Source organism: Anguilla rostrata, chromosome 3 (assembly GCF_018555375.3).
Source record: "Anguilla rostrata isolate EN2019 chromosome 3, ASM1855537v3, whole genome shotgun sequence".
Lineage (NCBI taxonomy): Eukaryota > Metazoa > Chordata > Actinopteri > Anguilliformes > Anguillidae > Anguilla > Anguilla rostrata.
The window spans coordinates 6,343,776-6,362,352 of NC_057935.1; the positions used below are offsets into that span (position 1 = coordinate 6,343,776).

The following is an 18,577-nucleotide window of genomic DNA, read 5'->3' on the forward strand; positions in this document are numbered from 1 at the left end:
AGAGAGAGAGAGGGATGGAAGGAGGGAGAGGGAGAGCGAAAGAAGGAAGGAGGGAGAGAGGGAAGGAGGGGGAGAGCGAGAGGCAGGGAGGGAGAGAGAAAATGGAAATGTTACATTTTTGAAAAACATACATTTAGCATGTAAAAAAGATGAAAACACAGTACAGTAACCGTGATCCATGTTTTTACCTTCACATTTTAACCCTTGGCGCACAAGTCCCCACAGCATCTCCCCGCAGTGGTGGCAAAATGTGGGAGTGCGATACGATTGGACCACCAGGGCGTGTGGGCGGAGCTTCATCTCCGTCACAGACGCAGAACCTGAACAAGACAGACCTTGCCAACATTTCTGCGGAACACAGGCCTGACAATCCGGAATATTCCAAAGGAAAATTAATTATACCTTATTATAAAAATTTTCATTTCAATCCATGAAATGAGCACTTCAGATCATTTTTTTTAACGAGAACAAACTTCACCATTTTATTATCTGCAGTGATGATGCAACCAGCTGAAACACTCTATTGACCGCTAAACCCTGAAATCATTTAATAACCCAGAGTGGCGAAAGCAGAATTTCTGACAGCAGCGCCCCCTGCTGGACATACCTGAGAGCACCACCTCCACCAGATCGCCATCCTGCAGCGTGTCAGAAGCGCTCAGCAGCCGGAGAAGGTGGTCAGTGCCGGGCTCGTGTCGGAAAAGCAGGATTTTCTCCCCGAATCCAACGATGGTGCAGTCGGGAGCCTTCCGGAGACATGGGTTAAACCGTCAACAGGGCTTCCCCAACAACGGAACACACAGCGAGATGAGATACACTTTATGGGACATTTGTCTTGGACAAACAATGTACACTGTGCAATCGACACATTTTTGACAGAGTGAGCCAGATATGTACGTGGGGTGTTAATGTCTAAACAAATAAAAGTAACTGATTCACAAAATAAATGTAGCTCATCCACAAATGAATGCAACTGGTCCCCCAAATAAATGCAGGGGATCCAAAATCAAATGCAGCTGGTCCACAAATAAATCTCTCTGATCAATGAATGAAGCCCTTCGAACCTTGAACCAAAGTGATACCACATCACCTTATAATAGTACTGTCCGGTTAGTTTTGGAGAAGGGCTAACAAAAAAAACGCTGTAACTCAAGGCCAACATGGCCGCTCGTAAAAAAAAAAACTGGCAACACAACTTCTAATACGTTACTAATCACCTTGCTCACTGAAGACCCTGCACACGCAATCATTTAAATGGGACCAGTGCCATTTACAGGCCTAGTGCTGAAGGCAGCCATAGTGTAGGTAGTGGACCACAGCTTTGCAAACAGTAACGCTGGCTGGCTAGCCGCCGCAGGCTAAGTAGGCTATGTCAGCGAGATGTAATTTGTGGCATACCTCTGAGCCTGGGTGGGAGTCCCCGGGGGTCAGAAAAGTCTGAAAATCCCCTACTTTAGCAAACAGCCAAACGTGCTGACCTTTAAAGGTCTTTACTGAAACAGGGGACACCACACGCGGGCTGTCAATGTGAGATAATACTGAGATAAGCAGACAAGAACCAGGCAGAGAGAGAGAGTCAGCCACAGACAGAGTTCATACAGGAAATATCACAGGACCTTCTGCTAAATCTAAATTGCATGGGGAAGGTGTGGCAACTGCACAGCAATTCTGCAACTAGGACTATTTGTTTTCTGCGGTCATTCATTTTTGATGTGAATCATATGTATTATTATTTAATTTTCTAACATAATAATTCTAACAATATTAACGGCCTATATTCCATATTACTGTGGATGACCCAGTAGCGGCCAGCCAGTGACATTTAATCATCCAATAACCGGTGTCACAGCAGAATTCACCTTTACCCAGTGTCCACCTACACCTACTTTTATTTTTCACTTTATTTTGTACGATAAATTGCACCCGTTCCCCCCCATGTAAACGTTCGTAGTCGAGTTTCTCGGCGCGTTTCCTGTCTGCGCGTCCACCTGTGTCACGGAGCTTCTCAAATGTCACAATCGGCCCTTCTTACATCAGATAAGCGCCACTGCGCGACTTTGTCTGTGTTTCGCAACCCGCTCTGAGCGTTGCTCTGCATCTGTTGGGGGGGGGTGGGGTGGGGTGTTTGTTGTGGTTTTTGCGCGTCTGATGCTAACTTTCCGACCGCAGACCCAACCCCCCCATCCTCCCCCCCCCCGCCCCCCCCGCGCTCGAACCCGCACTGCAGCTCGCGTCCTGCCTGCGCTCATCTTCATCAGGCTTTTTCCGCTTTGCAAGAGGCCGGCTGGCCCCTCTGCATTTTCGCACCGTTTAACCTACACGGAAACGCCCGGCCTTTTCTGTTACAACTGCGATGCGCGGCTATATTTACACACAGGAGGCACCATGGCAATCCTGCCCTGGTGTGAACTGTCGAATAATTCCTCCACCGGGTAAGGCCTTAGAGCTAATGGTGGCTAAGGCGTTAGCCTCTGGACCTGAGTGTTTGTGGCCGATATCTTCTTTACGGCATCATTAATTAATCATGTCACTTTACAGAACACACAAGGCAGGGACACTCAAATTTGGTCCACAAGACAAGCGGTGCTGCTGGCTTTCTTTTCTCCCTGATATCTCAATTCAACTTTATTTGTATAGCGTTGTTGAAAAATTTTTTTTTTTTTTTTTTTACAGAGAACCTTCACAAAGGTGCACTTTTTGTACGTCGCTTTGGATAAAAGCGTCTGCCAAATAAATAATGTAATGTAATGTAATGTAACAAAGACACTTCACAGAGGAGCAAGGCGACTTTCTTAGCACAGAGAGCTGTCATTCCGTGGAATAGCAGGCCGTGGCCATGTCGCAAAGCTCTACCGCCTGGGTATTCAAGTGAACTCCAGGCTGCGCGGAAACCGCAAGCCTAGATATAGACGAGCCCAGATGAGATCACCACTGCGGAATATTACGTTGTTGCGTAGACGCACCTGAGCAACGCGTTCGCTTCAGTTGCGCCCAGTGAAAACCCCCATCTCCATCGGTGAACGAGGACCGTGCTTGACGAAGAACCGCAGGCCTGCAGCCGTGGAGTGGACACCAACGGCCGATAAGCCGCTCTGTGACCTCATTATGATTGTTACGTGCGCTCATGTAATAAGAGAACCTTTTTTTTCCCACCCACACACAGTCCCCCACCATGGACCAGTAGAGTTCAACAGTTTTGTGTAGGTTATTCTTTTTCCCCAACGCGTTACATTATAGGCATTTAGCAGACGCTCTTATCCAGAACGACTTACACAGCTTTTGCATAGCATTTTTTTTTTTTACATTGTATCCATTTATACAGCTGGATATATACTGAAGCAATGCAGTACCTTGCTCAAGGGTACAACTGCAGTGCCCTACCCAGGAATCGAACCTATGACCTTTCGGTTACAAGCCCAGTTCCTTACCCACTGTGCTACACTGCCGCCAAAACACCTCTGTACCATCTGCATGCTGTGGAAACGATCTGTTGACCACTCTACCATCTGCCCAACAATGGGATTGGCAGTGTTTTTCGTTGGAAGAAACACCCTTTTTTTAAAATAAAGAAAATAAAATGTTTTCGTTCAACAGATTTTTATCACAGATTTTCATCACATTTCACGTGCGTTCCACCTACATCCGATACGCACTGCACACCCATGAATTCAAACACTTGCTTTAAAATACAAATACCTTGCTTGTGTTTGTTGATAATACCATTTATAACATGTTTACGAAAAGGCGTAAGTAATTGTGACATTTTAAATATGATGCTTGACACAGGACGTAGGTCTGATACACTTCTAAAACCTTCTAAACCCCTCGACACTCCAGCCAAGGCAATGTCCTCACATAACCTCCCAAACCCAGACAGACTGCATGCCACACTTGTGGGGGACCAAGGGTACAAAAGTAGACCACACACATGAATGACCAGACACAGCGGTAACATTCCCGTGGAAGGGAGCGAGCTGGAATACCTTTCTCTCTATGATATTGGAGGCCAGTTTCTTGACGCTGTGGAAGTCGAGCTGACCGCTGGACACGCACACCACCTCCCTGAACAGGCCGACCTGCAGCTGGATCAAGGTGGGGCCCTGGTGTTGTGCGGGAGGGGGGCGTGGGCCAGCTGACCCGGGGGGCGAGGAGGCCACCGACATCCGGGAGAGAAAACCTGGACAAGCGACAGAGAACCGGCCATAATGAGGAGTGCGTCCACTGAGGGACACGGCAAGGAACTGTGCACTCCCCAAAATCAGTTAATTTCATTCAAGGTTATTTTAAGCCTTCAGCCACTGGTCTTAAGATTACTTAAGATTCGCGTCTGTACTTCCCGCTCCTGTCTGCTGTCTGTCTGGCCTCGCGGGGAATGACCTCCGGATTGTCAGAACAGCAGAAATCTCACCACCTTCAACGCAGACTGAAGACTCATCTCTTCAGGCTGCACCTCTCCTCACCCCTCCCTAGCCTATAGTTTAGCTCACTGTACCTAGTTAGGATAATATGATTATGTTAGTGTATCTGGCAGGATTGTTTTTGTCTGATTAGGTGTGATTAGATGTGATTCCAGTGCTAGTTTGTACTTGGTAGGATTCTTGCTTGCTGAACAAGCTTACTCTACAGGGTTGGAGTCCTGATCGATGTGGTCACTTCTGGCACTACGATCCTTACTTCACTCTAGTGTTTCTTTTGCACCTCTACATCATGAACCAATGCACTTGTTGTACGTCGCTCTGGATAAGCGTCTGCTAAATGCCTATAATATAATATATAATACTGAAAACGTGGCCCGGCAAATTCAATGCAGTATGCAGGATTTTCCACAAACATATATTGAACTAAATTTTATAGACTGAACCCCAGTCAATGTAAATATATACACAAAAATACTTAATAGTGTATGCACTACAAATTCTGTCACTGTCCAAATACTTGACTGCTCTGTATGTATTTTTATATGGACAACCCATACACCTACGAATATGGAAAACGTTTCTCTCCGCAGTATGGACAGCCAGACGACTGAGAGGGACGTCACTAACTTACGATTCATTAACATATATCATTACTTACATACAGTGGCATATTCCTCAAGTATATTTCCTTGTAGTCAAACCACAAAAAACTTTAATCTAATCTTCCTCGGTGTAGACTGATTGCACCTCAAGTTTCTCTTATTTCACAACAGGGGCACGGCGACCCCCTCCATCAGGCCACGCTAGAGGCAACTTGACATTTTAAACGAGAATCACGGACACATAACGGCGAACTGCAGGTCTGCCGGTTTCATACGTGCCAAAAGAAGCAAGAAGCCACTGTTAGACAGGTAACGCGTGTCTGCAGCCTTGCACTAGAGAACATCTTGCTCACAGCGCTTGCAAGGGATAAAAATAGATGTTGTTAAACAACATCAACGGACAAACACCTCACTGCCGTTGAAAAAAAAAAGTGTTAGAAAAGTAGAAAAAAGAAAAGAAAGAAAAACACTTACTCGAAATACCGGAGTCTCTGTGCTCCAGTTTGCTCCTGCGAGGCCCGTGGTCCATTTCCCACAGCGCCGTCGACCCTTGTCTAAGCACGCAGCCCAGCGAACAGACCCCCTCGCCACCTGCACCAATCGGCAGGGCCGCTTCGGAAACAGAGACAGGAAGAGGCCCTTTGTCTTCGTTCGCCCACCGCCTGTGTGAGAGGTAAACACGCCCCCGGCCCTCCCTCCCCCCCCAGTGTCACCTGCTGCCCAGCCCCCCCCCCCGCCCCTTTTCATTAAACCAAACTCCTTACAGTGATTTTTTTTCAGTGGTCACAGCACAGATATAAGTTTTTATTTTTAATGAGAAGATCTATGCATCTATACATCGGCATTATTTATGCAGTGGTGAGTTCATTTCGGATAGAGATGTTTTCTTCCAAGGGAACTCTGGTTCTATGAAAAACCTAAACAACAACAACAAAAATATATACATCTGAAATCATACATACCTCTAGTTAATATTAAGAAAGTAAGTCAGTTCCGCTCCAGGGGAAATTTTGTTGCGGAGTGAAAGCAGAGACAACCACGGCATTTCAGTTTGAAAAGTGAGATTTTTTTTATTTTGTTCATTGAGCCTTTATTAAAATATACACGAGGTTGGCACCCTCACAATGGGACCCGTCACTGAAACACATTTCCCACAAGCCTCTGCAACCAGTACATTCTGACCAGTGGGACAAACCAGTGCCCAGATGACGAGCATGCTCAGTGTCACCGGCATCCGGCAGGGGTGGGTGACTGCCTTTGTGATGTCACAATCATTCAAAAGAACACAGCATAAGTAGCGCACGTGGAGCACACGTTGGCGCCCCCTGGTGGCAATGATACCATCTCCATGATGATAGCACTGCTGAATCGATGCATGAGGTGTGTGACTGTACGTGTAAGTGACGAAGAGATTCACATCATAAAGAGTGCCAGTTTATACAAGTACCTCTTGCTACAGCAGATTTTTCTTTCCACAGGTTAAAGAAAATTAATGCCATCCACCTCCCATGTCCACATTCCTCTCTCTCTCTCTGTACTTCAATTCTTCTTCTCACATACTCTTCCCTCTTGCCGATCTTCTTTCACTTTAATTCTTTGCTCAATGGGTTCGAGTAATGACCTCCCTCCCTCTATCTCCCTTTCATTAATTCTTTCCAATTCCCCCTTTTCTCTACCTCCTTTTTCAACCTTTTAGAAAACCATTCAAATTATTATTTTTTAAAAAATAGAAAATCACAACCCCTCCCCCCAGCAATTTTAACTGGTAGCCACAACGTACAGCATATAGTTATTTGTACCCTCATCCTACCAAAAACACATTCTGTCTACAGCTGGTCCTCTCTATACCAGCCAATTCTGAGAAACAAGATGGACCTTTATACACACACGGCAAAATGATATCCAACATTAATAACCTAATAAGCACCAGTACCAAGTAAAAAAAAACAAAAACAAAATCTTCATTCAAATAATGAATAACACAAAGTTCACTGATGTGTTCGCCTTAACGTAAGGTTGAATAAGTACACACATGGACTACACTGAAAATATTAGTGTAACAGGAAGTGTTTGCAGTTGACTGGGCGTAAGGTGATAAACCCACAAGACCAACACAACTTAATTTGACCTGGAAAACTGAAAAACACCTTTCATATAAATTCCAAATAGGGGCGGAATTGAGTCAATTTTGCCAAAGCGATTTGTAAAGTAAATCTGAACCTTTCCGATAAATGTGGCCCTCGTTAATTCCACTGAAAATGGATGAACCTTCTCAGCAGGGGCAGTTTGCGTGGGACTAAAAACAGTGTTTTCAGGTCTTGAGTCAATCGAGTTCACAAGGCACCGATGTGAGCGGGGACTAGGACTGCGGTCGGTGAGTACCAGTTTCTTTTCAAGTGCACATCAAGCTGGATATCGGATATCAAGGCAGCGAGTCGACAAACAACTCACTGCACAACCAAACGGGACAAAACAATGACCGTATTTTCGGCAACAGAGCAAAGGTAGGTGCCGAAAGGGCAGTGATCCACCCGTTTAAAGGTGCTGGTAAACCAGAAGACGGCACCCTTGTATTGGTCACCTTTCAGTGCAGTGGAAGGTGGCTGTCCATCGCTATATTCGTGAACACTCAGGAAATTCCAATTCCTGATTGGCCCCAACTGCAGCCCACCTGACTCGTTGTAAGCCAATCGCAGTCGATTGTAACACCTTGCGAATTCTACAGAAATACGACACGTTTAATCGGAGAAGGGACGAACAGAGGTGTGACAGAGGTGTCCATGTTACTGCTATGAGGTTCGGCAATACAAATGTACGACACAAAAGGCAAAGACTAATAATGCAGCTACCATCCAAATCAACGTATTTTTCTCACGCCTGACTCTCGGCGAGAGGAGATCACAAACTACTCTCGACCTAAATCGTCTTTTATGGATATGCCACTTATCGGATGAGTTGGTTTTACCATTTCTACATTTCCACATGGAGATAATGTGAACTGAGCTCCAAGTGCCCCTTCATAACTTTTCAAAACAAGTTCCCCCTTCATAGTTCCTCTCCAAAACTATTCAACAACCTGCCTAAAGCCTACAGCATCAACAAAATCTTGGTGTGCTATATACAGAGAAGAAAAGTCAATAAATTATACCTATATATACACACAGAAGGCAAAAAGTGAGGTTCAATTGTATGCAGTGCTGTTTTTTTCTCTCATTTCATACTTGTTTAAATACTTCTTTTAAAGGTGATCCAAAAAAACAATTGTGTTCTCAATCTCATCTTCTTTGACTGAACAGTTGCAAAAGGCAACTCTTATTCAACTTGTTCAATTCTCAGTTTTAATTTTCCAAAACAGTTTTGTCATGGTGATGGTGTTTTCTATCGAACAGGTGGGAAGCGTCTGCAGTAATACATGCCACTACTGAAATATATATATATATATGCAACCTTTTTTTTTTACTTTAAGATTGAAATCTGATTCTAACATTTGAGATGGAGTGTCTGCAGAAAAGAGGGTCCTTTGTAACATAACCAGCGATTTTTCAATGATGTTATTACTCAAATCCACCAGTAGGTGTCTCCCTTGCAGACATTCGACCCCAAGCCTAGGAAGCAGCATGCTGGATTACTTTCTACTTTTTTTTTCTTTTTTATACTTGTTTGATCATTTCCAGTGTAGTTTAACAGTGTTCCAGTGTTGATCACAAAAGCTGTCTCAAGCCAAAGCCATGTGTTTTTTTTTCTCTTTCGTTTTTATGAATTTTTCTATAAAAGAGAATTCTTTTCAGCATATTTTTGTTTATATTGGGCAGGATATACCCTTATCATGAAGCATTCCTTCTTCCGCCCCACCAAAATTCTAGACTTCAGCCAATCAGAGAGCTGCGTCTTGACAGGTCCACATTGCTGGCACTCAGTCCTCTGCATTCTGATAGGCCTGCATTGGCCTCCTGGAAAATGTAAAATAAAGGTCAGCAGACAAATCAGAGGGCAGTAAGGTACTGAAATGAATTAAAATCAAATAGAGCATGTGAGATGTTACACAATGTCCAGTGAGTTCCTAAAGAACTTCTGCAGATGGAGAGTTGAGGAGGGTTTGTGCTCGTACCTGTGCAGGGTCTTCTGCACTCTTGTTCAGGAAGTTGAGGGAACTGGCCCTCTTCATCCTGAGGGAATGACAGACAGAGACAGACAGATGAACAGACAGACAATCAAGACACCCGTCGGCAGAGGAGTAACAGAGGAGGAACAGAGAGTGAGTCACAGAAAAGTCAGAGGGAGTCACAGAGGAGAACCAGAGGAGTCACAAAGCAAGTGACAGAGGAATCACGTGTGCACGTGTACTTGTAATTTACTCTACACTGAACTAAATGATGATGACTAGGAAGCAGGAGCTCAGGCAACATGGGGGCGCAGTCTCCTCGTATTCTAGGGTCCAGGCAGAGGAAAGAGGTGGCAGTGGGCAGGAACCGGGCTCCCCCCCCCGCCCCCCCCCCCGCCAGACTCACCCTGGGTTGCGCGGCTCCTGGGGCCCGCTGCCCTGCAGCTTCTTCACCAGCATCTCGCTGCTCCTGCGGAGCGCGTCGCGGATCTTCCCGAAGGAGCCGCTCCGGCGAAGGGCGCCATTACCGTCCTGCGAGCGAGCGAGAGAGGGAGGGAGGGAGGGAGGAGGAGGGAGAGGAGGGAGGGAGGGAGGGAGGGGAGGAGAGAAGAGAGAGGGACGGGAGGGAGAGAGAAGGGAGGGAGGGAGGGAGGGAGAGAGAGAGAGGAGGGGAGGAGGGAGAGGAGGGGAAGAGAGAGAGAGGAGAGGAGGGGAGGGGGGAGAGAAAAGAGAGAGAGGAGAGAAGGGAGAGAGAGGGAAAGAGAGAGAGAAAAAAGACAAAGATAAGCATGGGGGAGGGGTGCAGAGAGGGGCGGAGCAAAGAGCATACAGGACAGGAAAGCCTTCTAGGACATTCTAGACAATTGTGTCGGGAGTTTCCAAAACGTCTTACCCCGTTCCACTCGGCCCCGTCTTCGCCCTCGCACTCCCCCCGCGTCCCCCCCGGCCCGTTCAGCGCCTCCCGGCTCTGCCGTCGCTCGCCCACTCCCGCCGCCCCGTCCTTCAGCAGCTCCACCACCTTACTCTGGTTAATGGCATCAATGCCCTGAGAGAGAGAGAGAGAGAGAGATGAAGATAAAGGGAGGGAGAAGTATGGAGGGAGAGAGAGAGGGGAAGAGAGATGGGAGGAGAGAAGATGAAGTAAGACAGCTGCTGATGGGGCAGTCAGGTCTCCAGCAGTGTGTAAAGCTGTCATGAGTGACATCACGTTTCGCTGAGACTCAAAAAGCAGCCGTTATATCTCCTTAGCCCACTGAGCTAAAGGCACGTGGACCAAGCCAATAGGCTTTTCAGGAGTCCGGGGTGGTGTGCAGGAAGACACCTGACACCTTGTTGGATCTCACCAACATGACTGAGGAAGTAGTAGGTGTTGTGGGTTGAGTTCGGGTGTAGTACGTGTTGTGGGTTGAGTCAGGGAGTAGTACGTGTTGTGGGTTGAGTCAGGGAGTAGGACGTGTTGCGGGTTGAGTCAGGGAGTAGGACGTGTTGCGGGTTGAGTCAGGGTGTAGTACGTGTTGCGGGTTGAGTCAGGGTGTAGTATGTGTTGCGGGTTGAGTCAGGGTGTAGTATGTGTTGTGGTTTGAGTCAGGGAGTAGGACGTGTTGCGGGTTGAGTCAGGGTGTAGTACGTGTTGCGGGTTGAGTCAGGGTGTAGTACCTGTTTGCGTGTTTTAGTGGCACATTCTTCCAGTGTTTCAGCAGCCTCAAGTTTTCCTTGCCGGCGATACAGTGCCCCCAAGCTTTTCAGGGTGGTATTGACTGTAGGGCTGACCGAATAAAAAAATACTAACCATTATCATGAATAAATTATAATCGACACACTAATGGACACAGACATAAAATCAAAAAGAAAAACAATAGTGCACAACTCGTTTCATATGATGTGATGGTTACAGCAAGAAATTAATCAGAAAATTTAAGAGACTACCAATACAATACAGACTGATTCTGAAATATTATGCGTGCGGTTTGCAAAAAAGTCACTGATATACACAGAAAGACAGAGATGGTGATAACTGTGCTCGTGTGTGGGGGTGAGAGAGCTGCAAAAAGAAAATGGAGGAGTCTTGCTGAGTCACTATGGAAAGTGCGAGGAGTTCTTTTCCAAAGTTCAACCGTAATCATTACGAATGACATTGAGTCATGGTCAATTGAGGAAGGGTGGGAGGGAGAGAGAGAAAAAAAAAAGAGGAAGAGAAACAGGGAGAGATAGAGAGAATGAGAGAGAGAGAGATCGATAAACATTCCGGTAGATTCTGGCTCCAAGCTCACCTGTCCACTTTGCAGGCCTTGTACCAGCTGCCGTACTCCCCATAGGGGCCTGAGTCCTTGCGTTTGCCCTAAGAGAAGAGAACGAGAAAGAGAAAGAGGGAAGAGGAATGAAAAGATGGAGGACCTGACAGAGCAGAAGACCTTCTCACGTCCTGTCTCCTCCCTTGTAGACACACACACCAGACCGTTTAAAAATAATAATAATTCACCTTGCTTTCTTCTCTCTCCTCCGCATGCATCCAGATGGGTTTGTTGTCATCTGAAAAAGAGCAATGTCATCGTTACATCGTTTAAGAGGTGCAGCTTCACCCAGACAGATCACATTAAGGACACCGTGATCCACAGATGATAAACTTAAAGATGCACACACACAAAAATGATACACATCTCCTCAAACAGGGACCGGCCAATGGAGTTTCAGTGCTCTAGCGCCCACTGCAGGCAGAGCAGGGACATTTTTTTCCCTCACATCAGTCCCACAGAAGAGCTAATGCCAGCCAGAGGGGAAGCATATCTCTCACTGACAACAGCTGGTAGCCTGTGGATGCCTGGCAAGCCAATAGGACTAGCTCATTCGGCAGTTAACCAGCCAATCCCTCAGCAGCACCTGCCGCTCTCTGATCCCCGTTGGCAAATCGGAGTGGCATCTGCGGCACGCAAAACCGTGACGGCACGGCAACCCGCCCGCCCGACTTACTGTTGACCGAGCCGAACTCCTTCTCGTGAGCCCGGGTCAGGATCTCCTTGTACAGCGACTCGGCGTCTTTGAACTTCCCCTGCTTCAGATAGCACGTGGCCTGGGACAGAGAGAGAGAGGGGCGGGACACCGGAGAGCGTTCAGTATACTGCACACAGAAGCTTCAGCATGACTGACAGAACCAAACTCGCGGTGCTGTATAGGCATGGGGCACGATGCCGCCCCGCCACGGCATTACTTGGCGGGGTAGTAGGTCCACACATAATGGGGGGGAGAAATTAAGTTAGTCTGGTGGCGATATAGCTCAGGAGGTAAGACCGATTGTCTGGCAGTCGGAGGGTTGCCGGTTCAAACCCCACCCTGGGCGTGTTGAAGTGTCCTTGAGCAAGACACCTAACCGCTAACCCCTAACTGCTCTGGCGAATGAGAGGCATCAATTGTAAAGCGCTTTGGATAAAAGCGCTATATAAATGCAGTCCATTTACCATTTACCATCCATAATGGGGGGGAGAAATTAAGTTAGTTTGGTGAGGGGGCAGGAGGTGCGGTGGTTGCCCTTACCAGGTTGTTCTTGGTCTTGGCCACGTTGGGGTCGTCGGCGCCCAGCTTGGACTCGTAGATCTCCAGGGCGCGCTGGTAGTAGTACTCCACCTCGTCGTACTTGCCCTGGTTCTGGCACAGCAGCGCCAGGTTGTTCAGCTGCTTGGCCACGTCCGGGTGGTACTTGCCCAGGACCTTCTCGCGGATCTCCAGGGCTCGCTTGCACAGGGGCTCCGCCTCCTTGTACTTGCCCCGCTTGCCGTAGAGCACGGCCAGGTTGTTGAGGGTGGCGGCCACCGCGGGGTGGTCCTTGCCCAGGGTCTTCTCCCTGATGGCCAGGGCATCGTTCAGCAGGTGCGCCGCCTCCTTGTACTTGTTCTGGTCCCTGGAACATAAAATTTTTTTTAAAAAAGATGAAATATATAACATCCATTTAAAGCAGCACTATTGTGGTGATCGATTCATTTTTAAAATAACTGAAGCTTGACAAAAACTACCCCAGAACTGTCCAATGATCCATGTCTGTGGTGGGTCGGTAAGAGGCTGGCATTCTTCTAAACTCACCTTTCAGTTTTGCTGCTTTTATTGCAACCTAAGCTAATTGCAGGTGTGGGCTCTTACTGACATGTAATTCATATTTGAACAAAGTAACAGTTTGACCTGTTACTATGGCAATACTTTTTAAAAGATGCAGCATGGAGCCTACCTGTACACCAGGGCTAGGATGTTGAACATACGGCCTACCTGTACACTAAAGCCAGGATGTTGAGCATGGGGTCTACCTGTACGCCAGGGCTAGAATGCTGATCATGGAGCCTACTTGTACACCAGGGTGAGGATGTTGATCATGGGGCCTACCTGTACACCAGGGCTAGGATGTTGAGCATACGGCCTACCTGTACACTAGAGCCAGGTTGTTAAGCATGGGGCCTACCTGTATGCCAGGGCTAGAATATTGATCATGGGGCCTACCTGTACACCAGGGCTAGGATGTTGATCATGGGGCCTACCTGTACACCAGGGCGAGGATGTTGAGCATGGTGGCCACGTCGGGGTGGTCGTGGCCGGAGGTCTTCTCCAGGTCCTCCAGGGCCTGCTTGCAGAGGGGCACAGCCACCTCATACCTGCCCTGGGAGGCATACTGGATCACCAAGTTGTGCAGGGTCCGCAGCCGGGCCGGGATCTCGTACCCCCCCTGCTGGGCTGCAGCCTCTCCGCTGGGCTGGGCTGTCAAGAGGTCAAGAGGTTAAGGGTCAAAGGAAAACAGCACACCTGCTGAAATCTATAGATCATAATATCATTTTCTGCACAGCCAGGTATTCTCTTCCAAGGTTTGAAGCCTTGGTAAAGAAAGTGCTCTTTACATACCAGGACAGTTTAAAAAAAATTTTTTCGGGTTAACTGGGTTACATCCATAAAAAAAATTTCACACCTGCATGGCTCAGAAGACCTGTCATTTTTTAGGCTTTGCTTCAGCTTAATCGGCATACTCGCTGATGGGCACAAACTGTGTTAGGTCAGGACTTGGCATGTATCAAAGAGAATTTTAAATGATGCGATTTTCTCGCTATAACAGACTCATTCAGTTATTCTATCCCTTACTTTAGGTATGTGGCAAGTCTGTATCTGTTAGCGCTTTATAGCAAATGGCAGCGCGCTATGCTAAACTTGCTTACACAGCATTTTTGAGGCCCACATAAATTACCCCGTTTCTGTGGCTGCAGGAGACTGCAGCGGTGAAGTTCTCGGCACGCTAATCGCTACCAGCGGACAGCTGGGCGAGGAGCAGGCGGCTCCCAGCGGACCCACCTGGCCCTTGGTCGTCGTCGTTGGGGAACAGGTCGTCCAGGCTGTCCTTGGAGGTCTCGCTGGCCTTCTCGTCCGAGGGCGAGACGTCGTCGTCGAACTTCTTGATCTGGTTCATGAACTCCAGGTGCTTCTTCTCCTCCTCCAGCTGCGCCACGCTCTGCTCGCTCTTCTGCAGCTTGTGCTGCGTGGCGGCCAGCTCGTCCCGCAGCCACTGGTTCTCCTGGCACAGCCGCCGCACCTGCGCCCGCAGCTTCTGCTTCTCCGACTCCACCGCGCTCAGGTGGCTGGACAGCGCGATGATCACCTGTGTTTGGGGGGGGGGGGGCAGAGGACATGGTCAGGGGCCAATGGCACCCAAAAACTTGCGCTCAAATGCAACCCAAATTATCCTTGATATTGTACCTAAAAACGAGCACTCCATGTATGAACCCAAACCCTGGTTTCAAACCTACATTCCGTCAGGATCGCCTGAGGTCCACAAAAATCAGCCCACCCCCTCCCTCCGACCCCTCACCCTTTCACTTTCACACCCCCGCAGTACCTGCGCCTCGCCCAGCCCCAGCTCGATCGCCTCCAGGCTCTTGCGCAGTAGGCCGGACTTCTCCTGGGCAGCGGGTGGACCGCAGTCCAGCAGAGAGGTGAGGAGCTGGGCATGCTCGCCACGGAGAGACTCCAGGCCCTGGATAACGGCCTTCGTGTTGAGGACGATTTCATCCTGGCTAAGCCTCTCCAAAGCCTCCTCCCGTGGGTACACCATGGTGGACATTGTCTACACTGCGTTCACACGGCATGAAGGGGGGGAAGAGGGTAGCATTAAGATTTTAGTTTAAATCCACATCATGCCGAGGGGGGGGGGGGGGGGGTGTAAGGGGGGACACAAAATCCAGACACAGTTAAGGAGGCTTACACAGATTTACACATATTTTTAGATTTATGATCCCTTTGTGCCATCAGGCAAATTGTTTATGGGGCTGTAGCATGTTGGTTTCCCAGTTTATTATAGAAACCCTCATAAATCCATAGCACTCTGTACTGTGCAGTATAGGTATGGGATACCTGCTAGCCCCAACCAACCAAAGTCAATTGACACTGATTTAATTTTGTTTCCTGATATCTAGACGAAGTCTATTGATAATCTCGTTTGATCTCAGCAAAGATTTGGATACATGTTAAACCTGGTCTTGAAACACAGACGGTCAGATTCGTGAACTTCCTGTCTAACTGTCTACGAAGAGCACTTAATGATGCAACAAAGGTCTGTCCTCAGCAAGGACGTGCCATCTTTGACACTGCTCACAGAGCCGTTTCGGGAACTGTTCTCCGTTATGATTCGCCACTTACACCCGCCGTCACCGAGTTAATGGGACTGTTTAAGACATATCGACCACGTCTCTAAAAATGGACGGGTTTATCGTTTCAAATGCCGCGCTTTTGCAGCTAGCACCAGAGCGGTCTAAGGTCGACACAAACTTGTTAGGTTTAACAAAACTAAACAAAACAATGTCACTTTCACGTGTAATCCCGAAGTGCGATTCCAATTCATTAGCGCATAGGAGAATTGGAGAGTTAATATATATATGTGTGTGTGTGTGTGTGTGAACGAAATCTGTCCCAGGGATGCTAAATGTTCTGCAAAACGTTCTGTCTGATGCGGAAAAGCTAACCTCAAACGTAAACACACAGCACCCACTTCCGTGTGTTCTACGCGTGCATATTCACTGATCTGCACGTTACACTGAGTGGCTTGTCAGCAAGCACGACAAGTCGTGCAGAATAGATCCTCGCCGTCGTTTCTGTCTTACAAAAAAATAATACCTCGGCTTCTCCCTTTTGCGCCACCAGGAGGCTCCTGCCCACACAACCACCCCTCCCTTCTCCCTCTGTATTGACTGCAATGCACCAACACTACCTATCCCGCAATTTCCATCGGTAGCATTGCCTTAAGAGTCACTGCGGGACGCAGGGACATCACGCTCAATAAATATTCGTATGTTTTATAATTATATTCCAAATAGACTGTCAACGCTGCTAGTAACGGTGATTACAGGTAATGGCTTGAAATGTGCTCAGTATTAACGCGGGGAACATCCTGCCATCGCAGAACCAGTAAAAACAAAAGACTATAAGTGAAGGTGACCGAAGGTGTTATCTAGCTGGTATCTTTAACTTTAACCGTTGTAATTCGTCGTGTTACTTAGTCCAACACTAACAACTAGCCAGCTACAATCGAACGACAAAAGCACGCCAACGTTATTTTTACATTACCTGTCGAAATGTATTCGAGAAAATGACAGCGGATATTGCATCCGTCCGTTTGAAGGACAATACTGCCTAAAAGGTGGGGCAAGGATTTTTGTAAGTCGCTAGACTAGCAATGTATTTAACGTCGCTGGAGAACGTGCCCCGTTCATTCCATGCTGTTAAACAGGCAACATTTTGAATTGATCAAAATTGATTTTTTTTTTTTTATAGGCTAAGGACCCAGTCTAGTCGAAATATCTTTTGAATGAATTCATGAAGGATACTATCCGAATGACAAAAAAACCCGTCACCTAACGTTAGCTGACTTACTGAATATATTACAACAACTGTCTGTAGCCATATTCTAGTTGGTTTGCTAAATTTAGCTTATCTGCTACCTGCGTGCAACGCCTCCGGCACGGTAAACGATCGCACTCACACAACCAGCTAGTCTAAATATACACAACTAAACCGAGAGTGCAAGCCTGGCATCCATTAGGACTTATTAATCAGAGCAGAAACGTTAGGTTACACGTCATAATATATTTTCAAACGTTTTTTCATGCAATGGCATATCGTGCCTAGTCACAGCATTTTCATACAAACACAGCAAGTTCTGATTTATTTATAAATAATGACCGAGCTAGCTAGCACCGTTACTTAGCAAGCCAGCTGCGATGGTACCTCGCAGTTTATCGTTGTTCCCAACTCCAGGCAGAGATAACGAAGGGATGCAGAGATGCGAGGGTAGAGATAAAGGCTATACTAGCTAAACATTAACACCCAATTACTCAGCAATAAATATGAAGCTATCGGTGATTTTTAACAATATAAGGTTATCGTTAATGCCACATGTAAAATTCTAAACTGTCAACTAAAAGGTTAGGAATCGACCTTGTATACAACTAGGACTGAAGCTGGAGGCTAGCTTAGTTACTGGCTAACTAGCCGATACATTATTTTGATGACAAGAAAAATCACCTTTCTCCGCTGCGGAATCAAATGTCTTCGTTTCCGGTTAAAGCACTTCTCCGCAATCTTTTTTAGTCCTGTTCGTTTGGCCTCCGAAGTAAAACAAATCTTTATTTTTTATCTCTTTAAGTTAACTCGCTGGAACCGTTACGCATGCGAATACCAAACCGTGCATTGTAGCCAATTATGCTAGCGTGGCTAGCTAATAGGATCTAGCCCTCTCGGAGTCAGTTCCTTTCAGGTCGGCCCTGATCAGTAATTGATCTCAGTATGGGAAAGGAGGGTTCGCCGGCTTCGTCCCATCCATCCTTGCTGGTTGCTTCGTGACCCACTGAATGTGCGCGTCTCGCCGCGGTCCCGTCTGCCTGTGTTTACAGATGACAGCAGGAAGCTCTGAAAATGGCTGGTGATGGAAATTCTCCCAGAATCCACAGCCGTTGCCCAGGGCGGTGACATCACCACCACCACCGCCCTGCTGCCCCCCGTATAGGGGGCAGAGGGGGCACAGTATGATAAGCAGCAGATTCAGTGTTGAATAACCTCACAACCTTCTCAAATAATCGCGGCACATGGTTTTCAGTTATTTTAGGATATGGTCTTTCATAACTATTGCTTTCAGTTACTTTAGTTTTATCATAAGTTCTAATTTTGCCATTTAGTGTCTTTAGAATGAAAAAAGAATGATCCATTATCTTAGTAAATAGATTAGATGTCCCATATCACCCTATAGACTGGGACAAAATGTAAATAAAAAGCACAATTAGGCCTGTATGTGAACACAATTATGATTTACTTTTAACAGTAGTAAACTAATCAACTATGTTATTTAGCTATTACTCAGCTAGTATATGAATATTAGAAACTGTCAATACTGTCAACGACCTAGATAAGTAGCCAGGAATAAAGTTGTTTGGTCTCCACAGAAA

The 18,577-nt window shown here is 47.1% G+C and overlaps 2 protein-coding genes across 5 annotated transcripts in view; both read right to left on the reverse strand.

The window, feature by feature from the left end:
• Nucleotides 1–5,678, reverse strand: part of prkd4 (protein kinase D4) — a 16,393-nt gene extending 10,715 nt beyond the window's left edge. Inside the window, exons 1-4 of the mRNA XM_064325771.1 lie at nt 5,495–5,678; nt 3,984–4,177; nt 608–746; nt 189–320 (exon numbers count right to left, since the gene is read on the reverse strand). Coding sequence (XP_064181841.1) covers nt 189–320; nt 608–746; nt 3,984–4,177; nt 5,495–5,549 — 520 coding nt within the window. The 5' untranslated portion in view covers nt 5,550–5,678. The remainder of the gene's footprint in view (nt 1–188; nt 321–607; nt 747–3,983; nt 4,178–5,494) is intronic.
• A 1,066-nt stretch (nt 5,679–6,744) lies between these two features.
• klc2 (kinesin light chain 2) lies at nt 6,745–18,084 on the reverse strand. Of its 4 annotated transcripts, none has more exons than XM_064325770.1 (13): nt 17,661–18,084; nt 14,980–15,207; nt 14,439–14,742; nt 13,640–13,856; nt 12,651–13,014; nt 12,090–12,189; nt 11,602–11,651; nt 11,393–11,460; nt 10,779–10,887; nt 10,015–10,167; nt 9,529–9,653; nt 9,129–9,186; nt 6,745–8,970 (listed from the first exon to the last, which is right to left on the reverse strand). In XM_064325770.1, exons 2-13 carry the CDS (start codon nt 15,202–15,204, stop codon nt 8,887–8,889), a joined length of 1,857 nt encoding a protein of 618 aa, XP_064181840.1. In that variant the 5' UTR covers nt 15,205–15,207; nt 17,661–18,084; the 3' UTR covers nt 6,745–8,886. The 4 variants fall into 4 exon arrangements, with proteins under 4 accessions (XP_064181840.1, XP_064181837.1, XP_064181839.1 ...); XM_064325767.1 differs by having other exon boundaries at nt 14,980–15,212; XM_064325769.1 differs by lacking the exon at nt 17,661–18,084 and adding an exon at nt 17,364–17,596 and having other exon boundaries at nt 14,980–15,212.
• Nucleotides 18,085–18,577: the final 493 nt, after the last annotated feature.

Excerpts from the sequence above, each read along its gene's own strand:
- klc2 (XM_064325770.1), bottom strand. The coding sequence starts at position 15,204 with ATGTCCACCATGGTGTACCCACGGGAGGAGGCTTTGGAGAGGCTTAGC. Across the intron at positions 10,168-10,778 it reads CCACTAAAACACGCAAACAG|GGCATTGATGCCATTAACCA; the intron begins GTACTACACCCT and ends TCTCTCTCTCAG. Across the intron at positions 9,654-10,014 it reads ACGGGGCCGAGTGGAACGGG|GACGGTAATGGCGCCCTTCG; the intron begins GTAAGACGTTTT and ends GCTCGCTCGCAG.